This window comes from Meles meles, chromosome 12, assembly GCF_922984935.1.
Source record: "Meles meles chromosome 12, mMelMel3.1 paternal haplotype, whole genome shotgun sequence".
Classification (NCBI taxonomy): Eukaryota; Metazoa; Chordata; class Mammalia; order Carnivora; family Mustelidae; genus Meles; species Meles meles.
Genome location: NC_060077.1, coordinates 12,688,619 through 12,709,460, shown reverse-complemented (window position 1 = coordinate 12,709,460; position 20,842 = coordinate 12,688,619). Strand labels below are relative to the sequence as shown.

Genomic DNA, 20,842 nt, shown 5'->3' with positions numbered 1-20,842 from the left:
AATGAGAGAGTCCCAAAAGTCAACCCATCTACCTCATCACTTTAATGCTTAGGCGCAGTTTTATATGGTCTCTCATTTTTATGATTTTTAAAAATTAAAACACAGCTTATCAAGGAAGTATAAATGAAAGGTAACTGTTTATTACTGGAGAGAAAAACGTATACAAGAAAATCTAGATTCATTTTCCTCATGCACTACTTTTGTAATAAAGTTCCAGATATCAACTTTGAAGATATTTACAAGGATAAATTTTTCTTAACGCATGACCATTTACTGTATGATGGACATTTTTCCATAGAAATCAAATACGGAAACAGAATATATTCTTATAGTTTATAAGAAGCTTAGAACATTGTATTAACAGAAGATGATATATTTTACTGCAAAATATAAAAGTGATACAATTTTGTGGCTCATATGTTTAATTACTTGATTTGAACAGGGGAATGAAAAAATACCCAGCAAGACAGGCCTGGCTTTTAAGATTTTTTGTATTCAATTCGTTCTACTTTCACATCATCTCCAATTAGCTGATACACATAAGTGACAACTGTAGAAGCCTGGATGTCCATCAACACAAATGAAGGAATAATGTTTCTGGAAAAAAATATAAATAATGTCAGTGAAAAGCACCAGCACTAAAATTTCAATTTATAACAATTTGGATTCAAGGAGAATTCTAGTTCTTATATATTGAAAATAATCACCAAAAGAAGATTGCCCACAAGGCTGTAATTATTGAAATGGTTGCATTCTTCCTTTATGAAATGTCACACATGCAATTATTAACTTTAAAAAATTCCTGAATTACTACTCACGTTTCCAAGGCATTATATGCTCCAGTGGCAGAACCTGGGTTAATGTAGAATTTATTCTCATGCTCAAATGCTTCAAATTTGTGTGTGTGTCCCGAGATAAGAATGTCCACATCAAACTGCCTCTGCAACAGGGCTAAGCTGGCCATATCTCCCCAAGGAATAACTTGATGCCCATGGATCAAACCAATTTTGAACTGCCCAACAGTCACAACTTTCTGTTCTGGATAATTCAGATTCTAGAATAAGAAACAGACATTATATATACACACACACACACACACACATATATATATATGTGTGTTTTTTTAAGAGATACTGATGTTTAAAAACTGATTTAGTACTTAACCTGGTTAAGTATTTAATCCCATGTGTATATTTTGATACAGTGCTCCACAACCAACACATTTACTAAATATATGATTACTCCTCAGTCTCTAAGGCTACAACTATGCTCAAAACATACCTTATTTCAGGTAAACTGGAATTTATCATGCAATCCCTGCCTCGTGTTTATCTTTTTCAAACAGAATCTGGGTTCTTTAGGGAAAGCTGTAGAGAATAATTATTCCCCTAAAGTTGTTAGTTTCCTCTACCTAAGAATCCTAGGTATATGACCTATAAGCTAGGTGTGTTCAAATTATATCCCAGACTTTAATAATTATATAGATGGCTTCAAATAATAATGATAGTTAACATTCATATAGCACTTAGTATGAAGCAGGCACTAAAGGTTTTATAAATATCAACCTATTTAATACTGACAAGCCTAAGAGGTAGCTTCTATTATGACTCCCACTTTATGGATGAGGAAACTGATGCAAAGAAAGGTTAAAATAACTTGCCCAAGGTCACACATTAGTAAGTGATTAAGCCAAATCAGAAGAAAAAAATTTTAATTCTTGCTACCAAACTTGTCTTTAGCATAATATAAACAGAACTGCAAATGTGTTTTTAACAAACCAAACCTACATTCTGTTTATTGACAAGAAATCTGCCCCTTCCCTTCTCATCTCCCTGTCTTTCACCCCCAGGTGAAAGGTTATCTGAACTCTTTTTTAAAATCCACTAAAAAAAAAGAAGAAAAAGACACTATGCTTATTCAGTTTCTTATTAAGGAACACCAGTAAACAGCACCAATGAAGTTAAATGAAAAAGCTTATTTTCCCAGAAATGCAAAGAAAATTCTTCACACATCAGATTTATCATGTTGAATAATATGTTAGTATGGGCTGAGGGTCTTAAAAATCATCTACTCCAATCACATTTACATAAGAGGAAACTGAGGCCAGAAAGAAGATGTTAATTTGCCTAAAATCTCATTATTAACAATGGACAAAGCTGCAATCTCAGAACTTCTAACTGTTCTTTAAAGTCAGGTTTAGGGGTGCCTGGGTGGCTCAGTGGGTTAAAGCCTCTGCCTTTGGCTCAGGTCATGATCCGAAGTCCTGGGATCGAGCTCCGCGTCGGTGCTCAGTGGGGAGCCTGCTTCCCCCTCTTTCTCTACCTGCCTCTCTGCCTACTTGTGTATGTGCTGCTGAAGCGAGCACTCTCTGCCTACTTGTGATCTCTGTCTGTCAAATAAATAAATAAAATCTTTAAAAAAAATGAAGTCAGGTTTATTGAGGCATAATTAACATATACTAAAATTACTCTTTTTAGTGTATAAGGGGTTTTGACAAATGCATACAATTACGTAAGTTCTGCCACAACCAAGACCCAGAACAGTTTTATCACCTTCTCAAACTTCCTCACGCCCCTTCGTAATTAACCCTGGAGTTAGAGACCCACAGCGGGGTTTTCAGCATAGTGGTGATGTGATCTTACTTCACCTAGAAAGGATCACACTAGTTGCTACTTGGAGAACTAACTATGAAGGGAGGAAGGGTAGAATGAGGAAGCTGGAACACAGGAAAGTGATATGGTGGCTTGGAACAGGGTAGTAAAGGCAGTGGTGAAAAGTCTGTAATAACTTTATAAACTAAGGGATAGTACTGTAACAAAGTGACAAAATCACTTTTAGTCCGTATCAATCAGTTTAGAACAAGTATGGTAATATGTTTAGTCTAACATCGGTGATTTTTAAAGAGTAAGGAACAAGTAGTGTAGTAGACTTGTATTGGGGAAGTTAACAACAATAAAAAGACGATGACAGTTGAGAAACTCAGGTGTAAAGGATAAAGCTTATACATGTAAGAATCAAGAAAAGAAATATTTGTGAATGGAAAGAGAAATACATCACCTCATCGAAGTCTCCTCTCACAATATGAACATCACCGGCCAGCGTCTTGAGATAGTCATAACTCTCTTTGGTGCAAAGGTTTCCAGTACAGAGAATGTGCTGAATCTTTCCTGGCACCAGCAGTTTTTTGAATTTAGCCGGCAGACTGTTGCACCGGTGTGGGATGTGCAGGTCTCCTAATACCAACACCAACTTTAAAGTGTCAAGGTGAGACAAGGGTAATGTCAAACATGACGTCAAAACAAGATGTTCTCCTTAACTTTAACTCCCCTTGTAAATTAAACTAAGCAGACATTCCAGAACTCAAAAGAGTAGAAGTTATCCATATAGTTATCATGACCATTTAAACAAAGACACTGGTAACATACTGTGTTCTCATCAGCCTTACTCTGGTCATAAACATTGTGCATACACAATACAGGTCATCATTCTACTTACCAAGAATAAAATCAGGCTTTCTTAAGCAATTCATTTAGAGACCTATAAATGACACTGAATTTTAAAAATTGCAAAATGAAAAATATGTTGTGGGGTCCTATGGAATTTGGCATTTTTGAATGATATGGTAATTCATATTTCTGCAGCTATAATGTCAAACATAATGTACTGATTCCAGTGTTCCAGGAACATTAATGAAGAGAACTGTTAAAATGTAGTGATAGAGAAAAAACTTAATTTTGTAATTTATGTTTACTAGACTGAAACTATTTAGAGGAAAAGCAGCCAAAAGTTACAATATTTGTCACTAAAAACTATTAGCTATATAGTACAAGGGAATAAAAACAGCCTATGTTTCAAAGAAAACATATGCTTTTGAATTATGATCTCTGTTCTCTCTTATTAGAAATCCTCGCTGTCATATTTTTACTGTCTAGATTAAACGGACTATGTATCCTCAGTTTGGTTCCCAAACTTAAAATAACATTTTAAGTCTTTCGTGTGCATTAGAACATTAGAGAGAGAGAGAGAGAGAAAGAAATCAGCTAAATAAATGATGAATTTAGCAGGAGGTGGTTTAGAGTTGCAATACAGTCTCAGATGACAAAAATAAATTTTGCACTTAAGTATAACAGAATAAAAAACTTCAATCCTATAAAATTTTAATTTTGCAATTTCAAAAGTTGATATATTAATATCACTTAATTCAGTCATTTAATGGAATATTGTCAAAGGTCATTTTAAATATTTGTCGTCCAAAGGACAATAATCAATTTCTTCCTGTTGATTAGTACAGACACCTTCATTCTGTAACAGGATGTTTTCCCACACAGACATCCCATCCATAAATGTACATGCCCTTTAACTCCTTTTAAAGAAGGCATGACTATTCCTTAATATCATCCAAGAAAACATTAAATATCTAAAGTAGAATAAAAACAAAATAGTTTTGCCACCATAGACTTTGTGAACTGAAATTAATCAAAAACAAAATGTGTGAAACTATAATTATTACTAAAACAAACTTGACTCATCTTGCAACAAATATCAACATGATTACAAAGGAAAGGAACTGTTATCAGGACACAGAGTAACTGAAGTAACGCAAGATTACAAAATTAGCATACTTTAAAAAGAAATTGTTAAATAAGTTTCTTCTTTTTAAAGAGCAGTTTCAGCTGGTATTTGTTCGGTGACTTAATTATTTCAATCCAGGGGCGCCTGGGTGGCTCAGACCTTAAGCACCTGCCTGTCTGTCTTTGGTTCAGGTCATGATCCCAGGGTCCTGGATCGGGCCCCACATGGGGCTCCCTGCTCCACAAGCAGCCTGCTTCTTCCTCTCCTACTCCCCCTGCTTGTGTTCCCTCTCTCGCTGTGTCTCTTTCTGTCAAATAAATAAGATCTTACAAAGAAATGGTTTCAATCCAGATCTTCGTGATAAAACATCTTACTGTAAAACTAGAAACAACTATGAAATTTCCAACCTCATGCGTAATCAATGCAGAAGTACCTGGAGAGAGAACAGTCTTCATCTTTAGAGGGGGATCCCTTCGGATATGGACTGAAGTACATAGTTAATGTGGGAAGCTGGCATTAAAAGGTAAAAAAAAAAAAAAAAAAATAGATTTCTATAGTTAAAAAAAAAAAAAAGAACCTCAAACTCATAAAGGGCGTATGTCTACTGCAGGATGAAAATCTTTGGGACTGATAATGAATGAGTTGTTCAATCTGAATGTGCTAAAAAGGATATTAGTATGACATGATACTTCACAATGATCAATGACCTAAATTCTATCATGTATTATGGATTATGCTCAAGTGTACCCAGATTATTAACAGTTTAAAGATATAACTATAGGAATGACCAAACAAAAATTATTTCAAACTAGTAAAGATTCTTACTAAGACTCTTATTTCATGTAGATGACTAAATTATTGGGAAATAGTGTCACATAACAAATGTCATACTTTGAGGAATTTCCTTGCCCAAACTCCACACTTTGGACAGTTCAGGTTAGACGAAGTTTATAGTCTTTTGACACAGCAAAAGATCCTGAACTGGCAGTCTTATTAAATTCAAATAAGAACCAACCCAATCAAAGCACAGGAAGTTGGCTACTTCCTATTGGAGAGACTGTAAAAGGGTGAAAATCCCAGTAATCAGCCACCCGACCACCGTTGTTAGTATGAGCTAAGAGAAGAAACTTACTCTGTGCCCAGCCTTAGTGGAATGAAGAAGTTGATTGCAGACAGGGGAATGAAAAAAAAGGGTGAAACATGACCAATGTTAAAAGAAAGCAACGAAAAGAAACAAACCGAAAACAGAGCAACAAAAAACTCATATCAAATGAATACGCAAACAATTGTTAATGATTTCTGGGTGTTATGAGAGAAAATGTTAAAAATTGGCTTTGCTCAAAATATCACTGAAAGAACCATTTGCTGTATTTTTAAACATGACACACACATACACACACTGTAAAAAAAGAAAAAAGAAAAACTGCCTTGCCAATTTTTTCTACTTCTCATCTTATTCTCTATATTGCCTTCCTCCCGTTTCCTGTTGTCTAGAATTTGATAAGACAACTTGGAAAATTCATCACTAACAATGTAAATGAAAGCTAACATTTTGTGGATTCTGAAAGACTAATTATTCCTCAAGTGTACTCATTTTAATTCTCTTATGCTCAAAATTCTAGCAGGTGGAAAATTTATGCCACAGCTAGATCCTTGTTTTGTACAGAGCTAACACAGCACTTTGAATAAATTATCAGATGGTGAAGTCACCAACTAAAGATGATAAAAAAGCAAAAACATTCCTTCAGCTAAAATTGGACCCTCTCCACACCTGAATTTGCTGCCCATTGACTCTGGACACTACTAAGTGTTGAACATTTCTAGTCTACTTTGCCACGTGAAAGGTTTTTAAACATAAAAGAATCAGCTAATGCTAAATTCTGCCCAATTCTATCTCAGGTGACAAGTTACATTCCAGTATAACTACCCTAAAAAGTGTTCATCTTTCAAAAAAACTTTAGAAACATGAGTATGGAATCATGTCATCTTCTTAAAACTGTCTCAAAATTACTGTAAACCAGATCACTCTAAACTGGAGTCTGTTTAGAAGCAAAATTCAAAAACGGGATTAACGCCTTTCTTATATACAAAGACAACAAAGAAGCATGTACCATAAATCTTTGGCTGTCACATCTATAAGCCACCTTAAAGGATATGCTTGTCACAGAACCGTGATAATCTTAAAAATGCCACGGATGCTTATCAGAAAGAGAAGTCCCTTTAGAGTTACCCTCAGCAACACAAATAACAAGATAATCGGAGCTCTTTTTGAACACGTTCTTAATTTTTTAGGGGGTGATAGGCATCTCTGAAAATCTGATTACAGTTATGAGCCCTCTTCAGTAGCAGCTCCTGAGTTTTTAGGTAGGGCGGTCTTAGGGGCAGAAACCTACTGGAGGCCAGCGCGTGGGGGGCCAGCCCTGAAGCTGGCTGGGCAATCTGATGAACGACTGAGGTAAAACTCCCCAAAGTACCCCCTTGGCACCAGCACTGGCTCTTTACCTGAAAAAACATACATACATATGTGAATATGTATATATATGTATATATATATGTATGTATATATATATATATATATGTATATGTATATATACATATATATATACATATATAAATATGTATATATAATACATAAATATGTGAATACATATTCACAAAATTTTCTAACTTCAGGGAGTTCATAAACCATTTAGAAAACAACCGTTCCAGCCATTCTAAGGCCAAATCCAGTCCCCTGGGGACTCGCTACCACATTTCAATGGCAGCTGCACTTTATTTCAAGGGCGAAAGGGATAGTTTGTACCCCCTTTCCCCAGATGGCAAATTAAAATGGATAGGGGATTATACTCGTTACTTCCCGTTTTGCATCCCAGAAGCCAGCTTTCAATACATGCGGTGGCAACCAGGGTATCCCAACCAGCCGGAGGTGCCTTTTGAGGGAAAGGAGTAGGGAAAGGTCTGGAAACGGAGGGGATGCTATGCCCCTCTCTCGGGGACGCTGGAGGCCCAGGCCTAAAGGCCTTTTCCGGATCGGGCGTGCGGTTCTCGTGACTGGACGAGCTGCTGAGAGCGGCCCTTTCCCAACCACGGACGTCCTCTGGCCCCCGGGTCGGGGGTGCGAGGCCAGAACCGGCCGCACCCAGAGGCGGCTGCTCCTTATCCTCTCCTGCCCTCCCCCGGGCCTTCTCCAGGCCTGGCCCTGGGCTGCGCGCCACCAATTCCGAAATGGCCCACGCCCTCGCCTAGAGACTCCCAGTTGCTCCCAACGACGCAGCACCGCGGCCAAGAGCTAGGCCTCGGTCGCCGCATCTGCCGTCCTCACCATCCTGTCACTGGGCTCCGCTCAATTACCACCACCGTCGCCGCCTTCTTCCTCGGGTTCCTCGGCGACCCGCCCACCTCGCTCTCAACCAATGACAGATGAAGTCGGCGGAAGACGGTCTACGGAGGCCCGCAGAGGCCCGTCCCCGCCGTAAAACGTAGCTGCTCCTTGGGAAATGGTGGCGGGGGGGGCGGGGTAGGGAAGGAGCAAGATCTCGAAACTTCGAAAAGAGCGGGCGACATCCGGGCATCTGGGGGCCGTCGAGCAGAGGCGTGCCTTGGAGCGTGGCTTGTTAGGGCCCGCGGCCATGCTGAAGTGCGGGATGAGCGGCAGTCAGGTGAAAGGTGGAGCGACTTTTCTTGCCTACCGATGTAGAAAAGGGAAAGAAAAAAAAAAGGGCGATTGAGAGAGAGAGAGAGACTAAGGTTCATGGCGATTTCCCCTTTGCCCGTTATACGTAGGGGTTGGCGACACAAGGCCTGGCCATGAGCCGCCGCCACCCACCCAGGCTCCTAGTCGCTTCCGAGGGGAGGAAGAGGGCCCATCTGCGTTGATTAATGCATAATAGTATTTATTGTCTTCAGTGTCCGTGAAATGAACCTGCACCATTGGAACAGAGATTTGGAATGCGGGCCTCAAACTCAGAATGAGAAGGACTGCGTGAGGAGGAGTGGGGGGGAGGGTTGCTTGAACAGTTTAAGTATTTTAGTCCCATGAGGAAAGCATCAACCTGGTTTTTATTCTGGATTCTACCATTTTTCGATGTAGGAGCTGGGACAATTCACTGAATCACTGTGGGGCTCCGTTTCCTCATCTGTAAAAATGAGAATAACGACAGCATTTTCATCATAGGGCTCGTAGGGATGAAACAGAGGCATGTAAAGAGCTCAGTAATAGATGGGACGGCGCAGAAACTGTTATATGTTATCAATGGTACTTACACATCAGTTACTCCAGAAAGTCTCTGTTTAAGGGAAGAACGGCTTCCTACAGATTGTAACGTGGAAGTGACCGTAGAAGGGCGTCTTGTGTCGTGGTTAGCTTGCTCTGGGTTGAGGCCATCCGTGGAACGCTAGTAATGAACAGGAAAGGGAAGCACAAGCTCCCGGCTGTTACAGGTTCTCAGTGTTCTAGAACTTCTCTAGCAGTGCATAGCTCATTCTCAATAAACAAATATTTGTATGATTGTTTTGCTTTTCCTCCTGGACATGGCTCAAGGCACTGGGAGGGCAGGATCCATTCCTGTCCTGTTCATTGCTCTGCCCGCATGGCGGTGGGTTGTACTCGGAACATAGTAGGGGCTCAAAAACTATTCATTGGATGAGTGAAAGGTCTGCATCAGGTAGCTCCAGGAGAAAGTGTTGAATAGGAAGTGGTAAAAAGGGAGAAATGCCTCTAACCATCCCGTCAACCCCCCCCCCCCCTTCATTCTATCTCAATTTCAGGCTGGCATCCCCAATTCACACACTTCTGATTCTTAAGCATTATAATTTGATTTTATGTTCTGGAATTTTTTCTTTTTTCTACTGTTCTGTGAATTGATGTGGCCATCCATTTTATCTGTCTATTTGGTAGACGGAGAGAGAGGCAGAGTTCATGCTGAGCATAGAGCCCAACATGGGGCTTGCATAGTATCCTCTATCTGTTTGCCACATTTTGTACTTATTCATAATTGTTAAGAATATTAATACTGTCAGATTAGACAGATATGTCACCCAGCCTAGCCTCTCTTCCTTACACAGCATCTGAGTGTGTTTGGTGGGAAGATCTGGCATCTTGCATGCTAACCTCAAATATCAGAGATGCATCTTGAATGCCTCTAATTTCTCTGTGTTGACCTTGCCACCCATGAAGTTATTAAATTCCTTCAAATCCCTCCCTGCTCTGTTTTCACACTTCTTTTTTGGGAGGGGAGAGGAGGCAGGTAATATATGTATTTAAATCAAGTCTAAAAATATTTTAGTATGGAAATTGACTTGCTACAGTAGCTCCATGCAAATATACAGAAAGGAAGAGTGTGCAATTTGTCATTTTGCACACTCCGTAAATTTATTGAGCTCTTACTATATGTCTCACATTTTGTCAAGAGTATTATGGATTTAAAACATTTTTTAGCATTGGTCTATAAACCACTGTTCTTTGTGCATTAAAACTTGAGTCCTGTGAATGCTGAAGTAGTCCTATGATTTGTATTTATTCTTTGAGGGAAGAATGTAAGCAGTACCTTTCTTTTTCTCCGTAGTATTTGGAAAAGCAATCCAAGCTCTATCACGAATCAGTGACGAGCTGTGGCTAGACCCATCTGAAAAAGGTGTAAGTAAGATATGCCATCTATTAAGGCAAAAGAAGATGTTTAAAGATCCCATGAATGTTAATTTGGAAACCCAGAAATTGTAATTAATCCTTTCACTGTTCATCTTTATTTTACATATCTGAATACACTAAAAGCACATTATAAAAATCATGCAGAGAAACACACGAGATTTAAATCAGATCTTGCAAACTGATGGTCAAGAGCCTAGATATGTTTTGTGGGATTGCTCTCATTTTTTTTTTAAGATTTTATTTATTTATTTGACAGACAGGGATCACAAGTAGGCGGAGAAGTAGGCAGAGAGAGGAGGAAGCAGGCTCCCTGCTGAGCAGAGAGCTGGATGCAGGGCTCGATCCCAGGACCCTGGAATCATGTCCTGAACCATAGGCAGAGGCTTAACCCACTGAGCCACCCAGGAGCCCCATGCACTCATTTTTTTTTAGAGATTTTATTTATTTATTTAACAGAAAGGGAGAGAGTGACAGTGAGAGAGGGAACACAAGCAAGGGGAGTGGGAGAGGGAGAAGCAGGCTTCCCGCTGAGCAGGGAGCCTGATGCTGGACTGGATCCCAGGACCCTGGGATCATGACCTGAGCCGAAGGTAGGTGCTTAATGACTGAGCCACCCAGGCACACCAAATGGAAAAATTTTCTAAGCTTAAAAATTGGGAAGATCCACATAAAGATCTGAGTTTCTTTCTTCTCTTAAAAACTTAGAAGATCTGACAGTTTGAGGCCAGCATTCCCAGGCGTAAGTAGTTGGCTGGCACTGACTGATGGTTTCTCACTTTAGATGAGGCAAGAGATTGTCATTTTGCTGCCATTTTCTTACCCCCTTTTAAATTCCCTTCTACCAACTTATATTGCATTAAAGTTAAAGGCATTTACAACTTTACAATATCAACATGCAAGATTTTAGAGTTAATACTTACATGTATTCAATATAGATGTGTATCCATGTATGAATATGTCTGCAAATTCAATATACAATGATGACACAACTCATTTAATATTTATATTAATTCATATGTATAAGGTCATCCATAGAATGCAGTTACCATCCCACAGCCTTATATGAACACATTTAATTGCAGTCTTAAACAAAACAGAATTTTTAAAATTGATCATTTAAAGGAAGTTTTTTCCTTAATACCTCTTATTTTTCAGCTTGCTCTAAGATCTGTGAATTCTTGTCGGTCAGCATACGGATGTGTCCTCTTCTCTCCTGTGTTTTTTCAACATTATCAATGGTCAACCTCAGTGAAAGTAAATGAGAATGATTCGACAACATCAAATTTAAATTGCAAATTGGGAATGAAGGTAAATATAAGTGGCCCTGGTTTTCTCTGGTATTGTAGAAATTTTTATTACACAGGACAAAACATTTATTCTGCATTTAATACATGGTTTAAAAGGCATGCAGGACTCCCCAATGTTTATAGCAGCGATGTCCACAATAGCCCAACTATGGAAAGAGCCCAGATGTCCATTGACAGATGAATTGGTAAAGAAGATGTGGTATGTATATATATATATATATATATATATATATATATATATATACAATGGAATATTACTCAGCCATCAAAAAAAATTAAATCTGGGGTACCTTGGTGGCTCAGTGGGTAAGCCTCTGCCTTTGGCTCAGGTCATGATCTCAGGGTCCTGGGATCGAGCCCCGCATCTGGCTCTCTGCTCAGCAGGAAGCCTGCTTCCCCCGTCTCTCTGCCTACTCGTGATCTTTCTCTCTGTCAAAGAAATAAAATCTTTAAAAAAAATGAAATCTTACCATTTGCAATGACGTGGACGGGACCAGAGGGTATTACGCTAAGTGAAATAAGTCAACCACAGAACAATTATATGATTTCACTCATATGTAGAACTTAAGAAGTGAAACAGGGAATCAAAGGGGAAAGAATGAAAAAATAAAATAAGATGAAATCAGGGAGACAAACCATGGGGCGCCTGGGTGACTCAGTGGGTTGAAGCCTCTGCCTTCAGCTCAGGTCATGATCTCAGGGTCCTGAAACCGAGCCCCGCATCGGGCTCTCTGCTCAGTGGAGAGACTGCTTCCCCCTCTCTATCTGCCTGCCTCTCTGCCTACTTGTGATCTCTGACTGTCAAATAAATAAATAAAATCTTAAAAAAAAAAAAAAAGAAATCAGGGAGACAAACCATAAAGGACTCTCTCTCTCTCTCTCTCTTTTTTTTAAAGATTTTATTTATCTGAGAGAGAGAGAGAGCACAAGCATGAGCAAGGTGAGGGTCAGAAGGAGAAGCAGACTCCTTGCTGAGCAGGGAGCCCAATGCAGGGCTCCACCCCAGGACCCTGGGATCATGACCTGAGGCAAAGGCAGATGCTTAAATGACGGAGCCACCCAGGTGCCCCAGGAGACTCTTAACTATAGGAAACAAACAGAGGGTTGCTGGAGGGGAGGTGGCTGGGGGATGGTAGTAACTGGGTGATGGGCATTAAGAAGGGCACATGATATAATGAGCACTGGGTGTTACATGTAACTAACGGATGACTCATTAAACTCTACCTCTGAAATTCATATTATACTATGTTAATTAATTGAATTTATTTTAAAAAATTTTTTTGAAAGATTCAATTTATTTATATGACAGACAGAGAGAGGTCACAAGTAGGCAGAGAGGCAGGCAGAGAGAGAGGGGGAAGCAGGCTCCCTGCTGAGCAGAGAGCCCAATGCGGGACTTCATCCCAGGACCCTGAGACCATGATCTGAGCCGAAGGCAGATGCTTGACCATCTGAGCCACACAGCCATCCCTAATTAATTGAATTTAATTAAAAAAAAAAAGAAAATACAGTATTAAAAGAAGGGTAAAATACTTTCTCAACCCAGAAAAGAAATTAATATTGGCTATTTTCTTTTTCTTTTTTAAAAGATTTTATTTATTCATCTGACAGACAGAGATCACAAGTAGGCAGAGAGGCAGGCAGAGAGAGGAGGAAGCAGGCTCCCTGCTGAGCAGAGAGCCTGACTGGGGGCTCAATCCCAGGACCCTGGGATCATGACCTGAGCCGAAAGCAGAGGCTTTAACCCACTGAGCCACCCAGGCACCCCACTGGCTATTTTATTTTTAAGGTTGACATTACATAGTCACATAGTTCAAAACAGAAATAAAAATTTAAAAATATTTTTTAAAAAAACATGTAGGCCAAACCTATTCACTTATGAATATACATACTCTTCTTTTGTTAAACTAACCAAAACCGTATTAAGTATGTGCTGTTCTATGTTGTATTTGTGTTACAGTCAATTCTGCCCATCTTTAGATGTCTGAATTCCCTTGAAAGAAATGTAGAGAATTGCAGAATTTTCACCAGATCCGATCAGTGCAAAGTCGTCATTCAGTTCTTCTGCAGACATGGTAGGTGTCATTAAAGCTAGTTTAAAGCACTGTGTGTTTTTGTTAGTATTTTTTCTGTTTAGAGTATTCAAACTGCAAATTAAGAGTTCTCACTGCGTTCCTGCTTAGAATCTGGTTTTGTGGTAGAGCCATTGTAAGTACTTGAAAAGTATTATCTTACATGTCTCCGTAGAAGTATTATGAAGTAATTGGTAATAATTTTTTCCTTTTCCGACTTGTCAGCGGCACAAGCTTTGCCTGCATACAAACCACTTTTTTTTTTTTAAATGTCCACTTCAATTCAAACAATAGGTGTTTCTAAAATTAACTGGCTGCTTGATGATATTCTGTGAGAGTGCCTTGGTAACAGTGTTCTTTGGTAAGAACAGAAAGGAGTAATGGCAGCCTGTATTGGAAGTCAGATATTCAGATAGTCCTGGATCTGGGAGGCAGATAGTCCCGTATCTGGGACCGAAAGAAGTGTGTTAACACCCCCAGGGTCACAGAACTAGTAAGTCGCTGAGCCTGGCTTTGAGTTGAGCCCCACTAATAGGAGCCAAAACCTTTACACATTCTCTCTGTCGTACCAAGCTGTAAAACACATTTCCTGCCTTATAGCCTTGTCGGGTAGATATTCAAATGTTTTACTCACAGGACTTTTACATGCTTAAGTATTTCTAGCATGATGGTTAAGAGCACAAATTCTGGAGGGCACAAGGTCTGGGGCAGAGTTCTGTCCTGTCCTTTCCTTGCTGTTACTTTGGGCAGATTATTTAACCTCTGCGTGCCTCATTTGCCCCAGATGTAAAATGGGGATCATGTTAGTCCCAGCATTCTTGGGTTTTTGTAAGGATTCAGTGAGTTATAGGAAGTTAGAGTTCTACAGTGTCTAAAAAAATGCCTGGCACATTCTCTAAGTGTTAGCTCTAGTTACAAGTTTTATAACTGCTGCTATTTTATTTGAAGTTAGCAGGTAGAATTGAATGCTTTAAAAAAGCCCATTCCCGGAGCGCCTTGCTGGCTCAGTCGTTAAATATCTGCCTTTGGCTCAGGTCATGGTCCTAGGGTCCTGGGATGGAGTCCTGCACTGGGCTCTCTGCTCCATGAGAAGTCTGCTTCTCTCTCTCCCTTTCCCCCTGCTTGTGTTCCCTCTCTCGCTATGTCTCTCTCTGTCAAATAAATTAAATCTTAAAAAAAAAAAAAAAAAAGCTCATGCTTGTGATATTATAAGTCTAAATCTTTTTTTTGCGGTGGAACCGTCTTCTGGAAGGTTATGATAGTGTTATAATTATCTTACTTTGCTTGACACTTATCTTAATATTTTAAGCTTATATTCTATTATATTCTTCAATTTTTTCCCTGCAAAATATCAATGATTTAACATGATTTTCCCCCTTCTTTGAATTTTAGTTCACATAATAGCAGAATCACTTAAAGAGCATAATTAAAAGCTCAGCAGGCCTTGACATCACAGACTTGGGTGTTGATTCCTCTATATTTTTTCTTTTATTTTTTTAAGATTTTATTTATTTGGGGTGCCTGGGTGGCTCAGTCATTAAGCGTCTGCCTTTGGCTCAGGTCATGATCCCAGGGTCCTGGGATCGAGCCCCCCATTGGGCTCCCTGTTTGGTAGGAGGCCTGCTTCTCCGTCTACCATTCCCTTGCTTGTGTTCTCTCTCTCACTGTCTCTCTCTCTCTGTAAAAACAAAAACAAACAAACAGAAAACAACAAAACCCTTAAAGAAAAAAAGATTTTATTTATTTATTTGATAAAGTACAAGCAAGGGAGCAGCAAGGGGAGGGAGAAGCAAGCTCCTGCGGAACCTGGGATCGTGACCTGAGCTGAAGATAGTTGCTTAACCGACTGAGCCCCCCAGGCGCCCCTCTTCTATATTTCTTATTTGCTTGTGAAAGTACATAAGCTTTGTCAAAGCAAATTAAACAAACTTTTTAGGATCTCAGAGTAAGAGAGTTTTTTCTGAGCCCAAGTTCCCTGCTCAGGAAACACACTTTTCACAGGGAAGAAGGTGCTCCAGAGGATGAACAGTTTCTACAGGGTTACGCACATTTTTACATCTTGTAAAAGCGGAAAAGATTACAGCTGAGCATGCAGGCAGGCATCACGAGTTTCATCGTAAAGGAGTGCAGGGAGCAGCAGCATTGATTGGGATGCCGCAGGGCCGAGATGGTTTTGCTTTAGGTCACTCACTCACAAAGCAGATGGACTTTGCACGTGTGGCGGGCAATACATCAGGCTTTTGGTGCGAACAAAGCTTACGTACAGTCATGCGAACTTAGTAAGAAATCTAAGATGGCCTCCCTCGTGTGTCAGGCCTTTAGAGAGTTTTTCTCTCATCAGTTCTCTGAACTCACATTTTCTTTTCTGGAAATAGGAATAATCTTACCTGCTCTCACCTTCCGGGGTTGTTGTGAAGCATTATCGGTGTGAAGCATAGTGTGGTGTCTGGCTCCGAGAGAGGACTACATCGTTGGTGATTCCTGCTGTTACAATGACCCTCATCACTTATTTCCAGCTAGATTTTATTTTATTTTATTTTATTTTATTTTTTTAATATTTTATTTGATAGAGAGAAATCACAACTAGGCAGAAAGGCAGGTAGAGAGAGAGAGGAACGGAAGCAGGCTCCCCGCTGAGCAGAGAGCCCGATGCGGGGCTTGATCCCAGGACCCTGAGATCATGACCTGAGCCGAAGGCAGAGGCTTTAACCCACTGAGCCACCCAGGTGCCCCTCCAGCTAGATTTTAAACAACCCATTTTTCAGTTTCTGAAGACTCTCCCAAGTGGCTTGATTATGTCTAATGTCTAATACATATTTGTGATTGGTTGATTTTTAATAGCTTTCGTAGGCAAGCTGTAGGAGTTAGGATGCTTTGAGTTGCAAGTAACAGAAAAAAAGAAACACACAGAAAACCCAACTCAAACTGACTTTAATAGTTAGGAGGAATATTGGCTCATGTAATGAAAAGTTTGAAATTAGGTCATAGACATGGTTTGATTCAGGCTGCAGCAGCTGCTACTGCTTTTCCTCCTCCCCCCCCCTTCTCCCCTCCCTCCCTTCCAAGATTTTATTTATTTACTTGAGAGAGGGAGAGAGAGAGAGAGAGAGAGATCACAAGCAGGCAGAGAGGCAGGCAGAGAGAGAGAGAGAGAGAGAGAAGCAGACTCCCCACTGAGCGGAGATCCCGATGTGATGCTGGGCTCCATCCCAGGACCCCGGGGTCATGACCTGAGCTGAAGGCAGATGCTTAACTGACTGAGTCATCCAGGTGCCTCTTTCCTTTTCTTTTTAAAATTCACTCAGTTCTGCTTTCCTCCATGTGATTTATCCTAAGGCCAGCTTCTGTTATAAACTTTCAATGCTAAGGCTTTCTGCAGCAGCAGCTGGGGCTACATGTTTCCTCTTTCACAGCCAGTGGGAGTGAGAGCCTTACCTCACATATCCAGTGAACAAAAGCGCTTGGCTTTGCGCTAACTGCACCAACTTACATTAATCCTAGTGGACAGGGCATTTCCATCTCTAAGTGCCGTGTCTGGTCCAAATTTAATTGCAGGGGGGATAAGCTTACCCCAATTTGATTTGTACAATGAGAGCCTATCAGGGATTCTGGAAGGAGAGTTAGTGCCCCCTGAAACTCAGGGCTGCTACGAAATGGGGAAGGGTCAGCTCAAGAGGGAAGGGGACCAGAGGGCATGGATGCTGGTACGTAATTGGTGTGGTTATAGTTTCCAAAACTGTATGCACATGGCAGATTATGCTTGTGATTTTTGTATCTATAACCTGATGAGGAAACACTGTTCAAATTTACTTGAGAAAAATCACCTGGGTAGAGAGAGCTCATAAGCTGCTAGAAATACATGTTTGGGATTTGCGAAGGAATTAAGGACAGTAATGTAAATTTGGCGCTCTTCACTGATAGAAAACAATTGAAAAAACATGACCTACTAAAAAAGACTAATGTCTCTAAATCTGACCACGAAAAGTTTCCAGAACAGTGGTTTCTTGAATTATTTATCATCTGTTAATAGGAGATGAGGATTTGAATCATCAAGAACCAAGATGCACCTGAAATATGTATTTTACTAATAATTCCGCCAATTCTCCATACGTTTTTGCACTGGCCCTAGAGTTGGTACAAATGAGTTCCTGAGCTCTGAAGAACACTCTCGGATATACGCCGCATGCTAATGTGTCCCATGTCCCGTCCTGGCTCAAGGGGACAGCACTCCAGCAGAGGGGCGCTTCTGTAAGAGGAGAGGAGTGCCCTGGGCTACTGAGTGAAAATAAAACTTTGATTTATATGCTTGTGTTAATGAAGTGATGTCAAGAAGGCTGGCCTCCCACTTCAGGGTTGCAAGTTTTTGTCAAAGGGCCTTCTACAAATGTGCTAATCACTTTAAACTCACTTAACAACGAACTTAGAGGGATCGGGTCCTATTTGAATAACGTACAAGATTTTTGAAGGATCACTCTCCTCCACAATTCTAAACTCTACAAATGTCACATCTCCAAAATAATGGTGGTTCCTTAGCCGTACCCCTTCAGGTTTGCAAGCGTTCTCTGGACCCATTGAGGGAAGTTCCAAATTCAGCTCATGAAATGGCAAGTAGAATTCTCTCCTGACATCAGGAGTCCCATGGCCAAGAGCAGATGGTGTGAGACATTACTACTCAGAATGATCCGTGACCTGGCTGCTGGGCCCCAAACTCTTGTTACCGGTCTGCGAGATAAGGCGCTTACGCCAGAATTTAAGCCAAACATATGACTAAGTATTTGCTTTAGTTCAGCTGTTGTTGTTGTTGTTTTTATCTTTCCTTCTTCTTCTTCTTCTTTTTTTCTTTTTGAGAGGGAGGGAGGGAGAAAGAGACAATGAACAAGTGGGTAGGAGGGTCAGAGAGAGAGAGGGAGAGGCAGACTGTTGAACAGGGACTCTGATGCGGGAGTCCTGGATCCCAGGACCCTGAGATCACAACCGAGCCAAAGGCTGACGCTTAACCAACTGAGCCACCCAGGCGCCCCTTTTTTTCTTCTTTTTAAGTGGGCTGCACTCCCAGCATGGAGCCCAGCGTGGGGCTTGAACTCACAACTTTGACATCAAGATCTGAGCTGAGATCGATTTGGACGCTTAAACAGACTGAGCCACCAAGCACCCCAGTTGTTGTTTTTAACAGTAAGATTTTCTCAGTGAAAATCATTTCTCATTCTAATCTCATTACAATCCAGTACTTTGGGGGCGCCTGGATGGCTCAGTGGTTAAAGCCTCTGCCTTCGGCTCAGGTCATGATCTCAGGGTCCTGGGATCTAGCCTCGCATTGGGCTCTCTGCTCAGTGGTGAGCCTGCTTCCTCCTCTTTCCCTCTCTGCCTGCCTCTCTGCCTACTTGTGATCTCTCTCTCTCGCTGTCAAATAAATAAATAAAATCTTAAAAAAAAAAAAAAGAACAACAACAAAAAAAGACAATCCAGTACTTCGTGCAGCACAAGATAAAGTTCATAAATGACCTGGGGAGAAAACAGGACTTCTAAATGTTTATCCCACTTGCAGCCTATCAAGGAAAATTGTAATTAACCTAGAAGACTAGAAAAACCGCAGTGAAGAGCTACATGCTTTAAAAAGAGCATAGTGGGGACATCTGGCTGTCTCAGTGGGTTAAAGCTTCTGTCTTCAGCTTAGGTCATGATCCCAGGGTTCTGGGATCGATCCCCACATTGGGCTCTCTGCTCAGCAGGGAGCCTGCTTCCCCCGCCCTTCTCTTCCTGCTGCTCTGTCTACTTGTGATCTCTGTCTGTCAAATCAATAAAATCTTAAAAAAAAAAAAAGGTTATAGTGGATGGCTTCTGGGTGGCTCAGTCAGTTAAGTGTCTGACTCTTGATCTCAGCTCAGGGTCTTGATCTCAGGGTCGTGAGTTCAAGCCCCATGTGGGCTCCGTGGAACCTACTTAAAAAAATAAGATAAAGAGGGCACAGTGGATGTTCTTTGGACCAGAGATTCAAAGGAGAGAAAGGTGAAGAGGGAAGGCATTGTGGTTAGTGGCACCATAACTGGGTGAGTTTCCAGTAGGTGGAAATGGGAAGGCATTCTGTGAGGAGGGAGCAGAACAGAGCAGTGTGAGCAAAGGTATAGGTTGAAAGTGTTTGACGCTTGTCTATAAGGAAAAAGGAGAAGACAGCAAGTGGCAAGAAAAGGAGCATCAGGAATGACAAAGAAATTAGACATTCTCTGCTTGGACATCTTTGACAATGCCACTATTCACTTCAATGAAATATTTTGAGGTATGTTCTAGAGGTATGATCATGCTGTATATACCACTTTTTGAGTGAGTGATCCTTCAAAAATCTTGTAAGGCTGTTTTTGAAGAATATTGAAGAAACTGGTAACGGTGGTTCCCTCTGTGGAGGGTACGGGGGGTGGCAGGAGTCAGGGGCTGGGGGTGACTGGCTTTCCACTGTCTGCTCTTTGGTATCTTTTGAAATTTAGACCACAAGCATCTAATACCCGTTGCTCCAAAAGTAACTTGAAAATAGTTTTTAAAATAGGGTAAGTTGTGCCAACTTTGGAGCTTTGTGTCTTCCCAAAGTCGAAATCACAGTAATTCCTCACAGGGCCATGCTCTTTGTAGTATATCCAAAAATTTATGAAGGCGTGCAAAGATGTAATAGGTTGGATATGTCATTCCAGTGTTCCAAATTCCTATCCCCACCCTGCAAATCCTCCCCTTTTATCCAGGGTAAAAGCCAGAGATCTTACAATGGTCAGTAAGGTCCTACATGGGTCGGAAGCCCTCTGCCTAGCAAGCTTCTTCTGCGGATATCGTATTGCTTGCTTGTCCTCCAAGTCTTTACTCAGATGGCTTCGTTTCCATGAGGTCTTCCTTGACCTCCTATTTAAAACTGCTATCTGCTGGGGCACCTGGGTGGTTCAGTTGGTTGATCGACTGCCTTTGGCTCAGGTCACGATCCTGGAGTCCCATGATCGAGTCCCGCATCGGGCTCCCTGCTTGGCAGGGAGTCTGCTTCTCCCTTTGACCCTCTCCCTTCTCATGCTCTCTCTCCTTCTCTCTCTCTCTCTCTCTCAAATAAATAAAATAAATAGATAAATAAGAAATTTTAAAAAAAACTGCTTTCTACCATGACTGGCACCCCTTAATGCCCTTTCTGTTTTGCTTTTTTCCTGTGGCCTTTATTATGACGTGACCTATCAGTTATTATAATTATTTATTTTCTTATTATCCGTCTCCCCTCC

The 20,842-nt window shown here is 40.8% G+C and overlaps 2 protein-coding genes across 9 annotated transcripts in view; one reads left to right on the top strand and one right to left on the bottom strand.

Annotated features, from left to right (window-relative positions):
- Positions 1-118: 118 nt before the first annotated feature.
- On the bottom strand, positions 119-7,962 carry VPS29 (VPS29 retromer complex component). Its single transcript, XM_046025630.1, has 5 exons — positions 7,895-7,962; positions 5,705-5,716; positions 3,058-3,249; positions 819-1,054; positions 119-597 (listed from the first exon to the last, which is right to left on the bottom strand). The coding sequence occupies exons 1-5, from the start codon at positions 7,895-7,897 to the stop codon at positions 480-482; spliced, it is 561 nt and encodes a 186-aa protein (XP_045881586.1). The 5' UTR covers positions 7,898-7,962; the 3' UTR covers positions 119-479.
- An 88-nt stretch (positions 7,963-8,050) lies between these two features.
- Positions 8,051-20,842, top strand: part of RAD9B (RAD9 checkpoint clamp component B) — a 36,543-nt gene continuing 23,751 nt past the window's right edge. For 3 of the 8 annotated variants that reach the window (XM_046024039.1, XM_046024038.1, XM_046024037.1), the window contains exons 1-4: positions 8,051-8,238; positions 10,137-10,207; positions 11,375-11,527; positions 13,487-13,601. In XM_046024039.1, coding sequence (XP_045879995.1) covers positions 8,202-8,238; positions 10,137-10,207; positions 11,375-11,527; positions 13,487-13,601 — 376 coding nt within the window. In that variant the 5' untranslated portion in view covers positions 8,051-8,201. Of the gene's footprint in view, positions 8,239-10,136; positions 10,208-10,758; positions 10,810-11,374; positions 11,528-13,486; positions 13,602-19,749; positions 19,873-20,842 lie in introns of those variants that run through there. The other 5 variants (XM_046024040.1, XM_046024041.1, XM_046024042.1 and 2 more) reach the window with 5 other exon arrangements.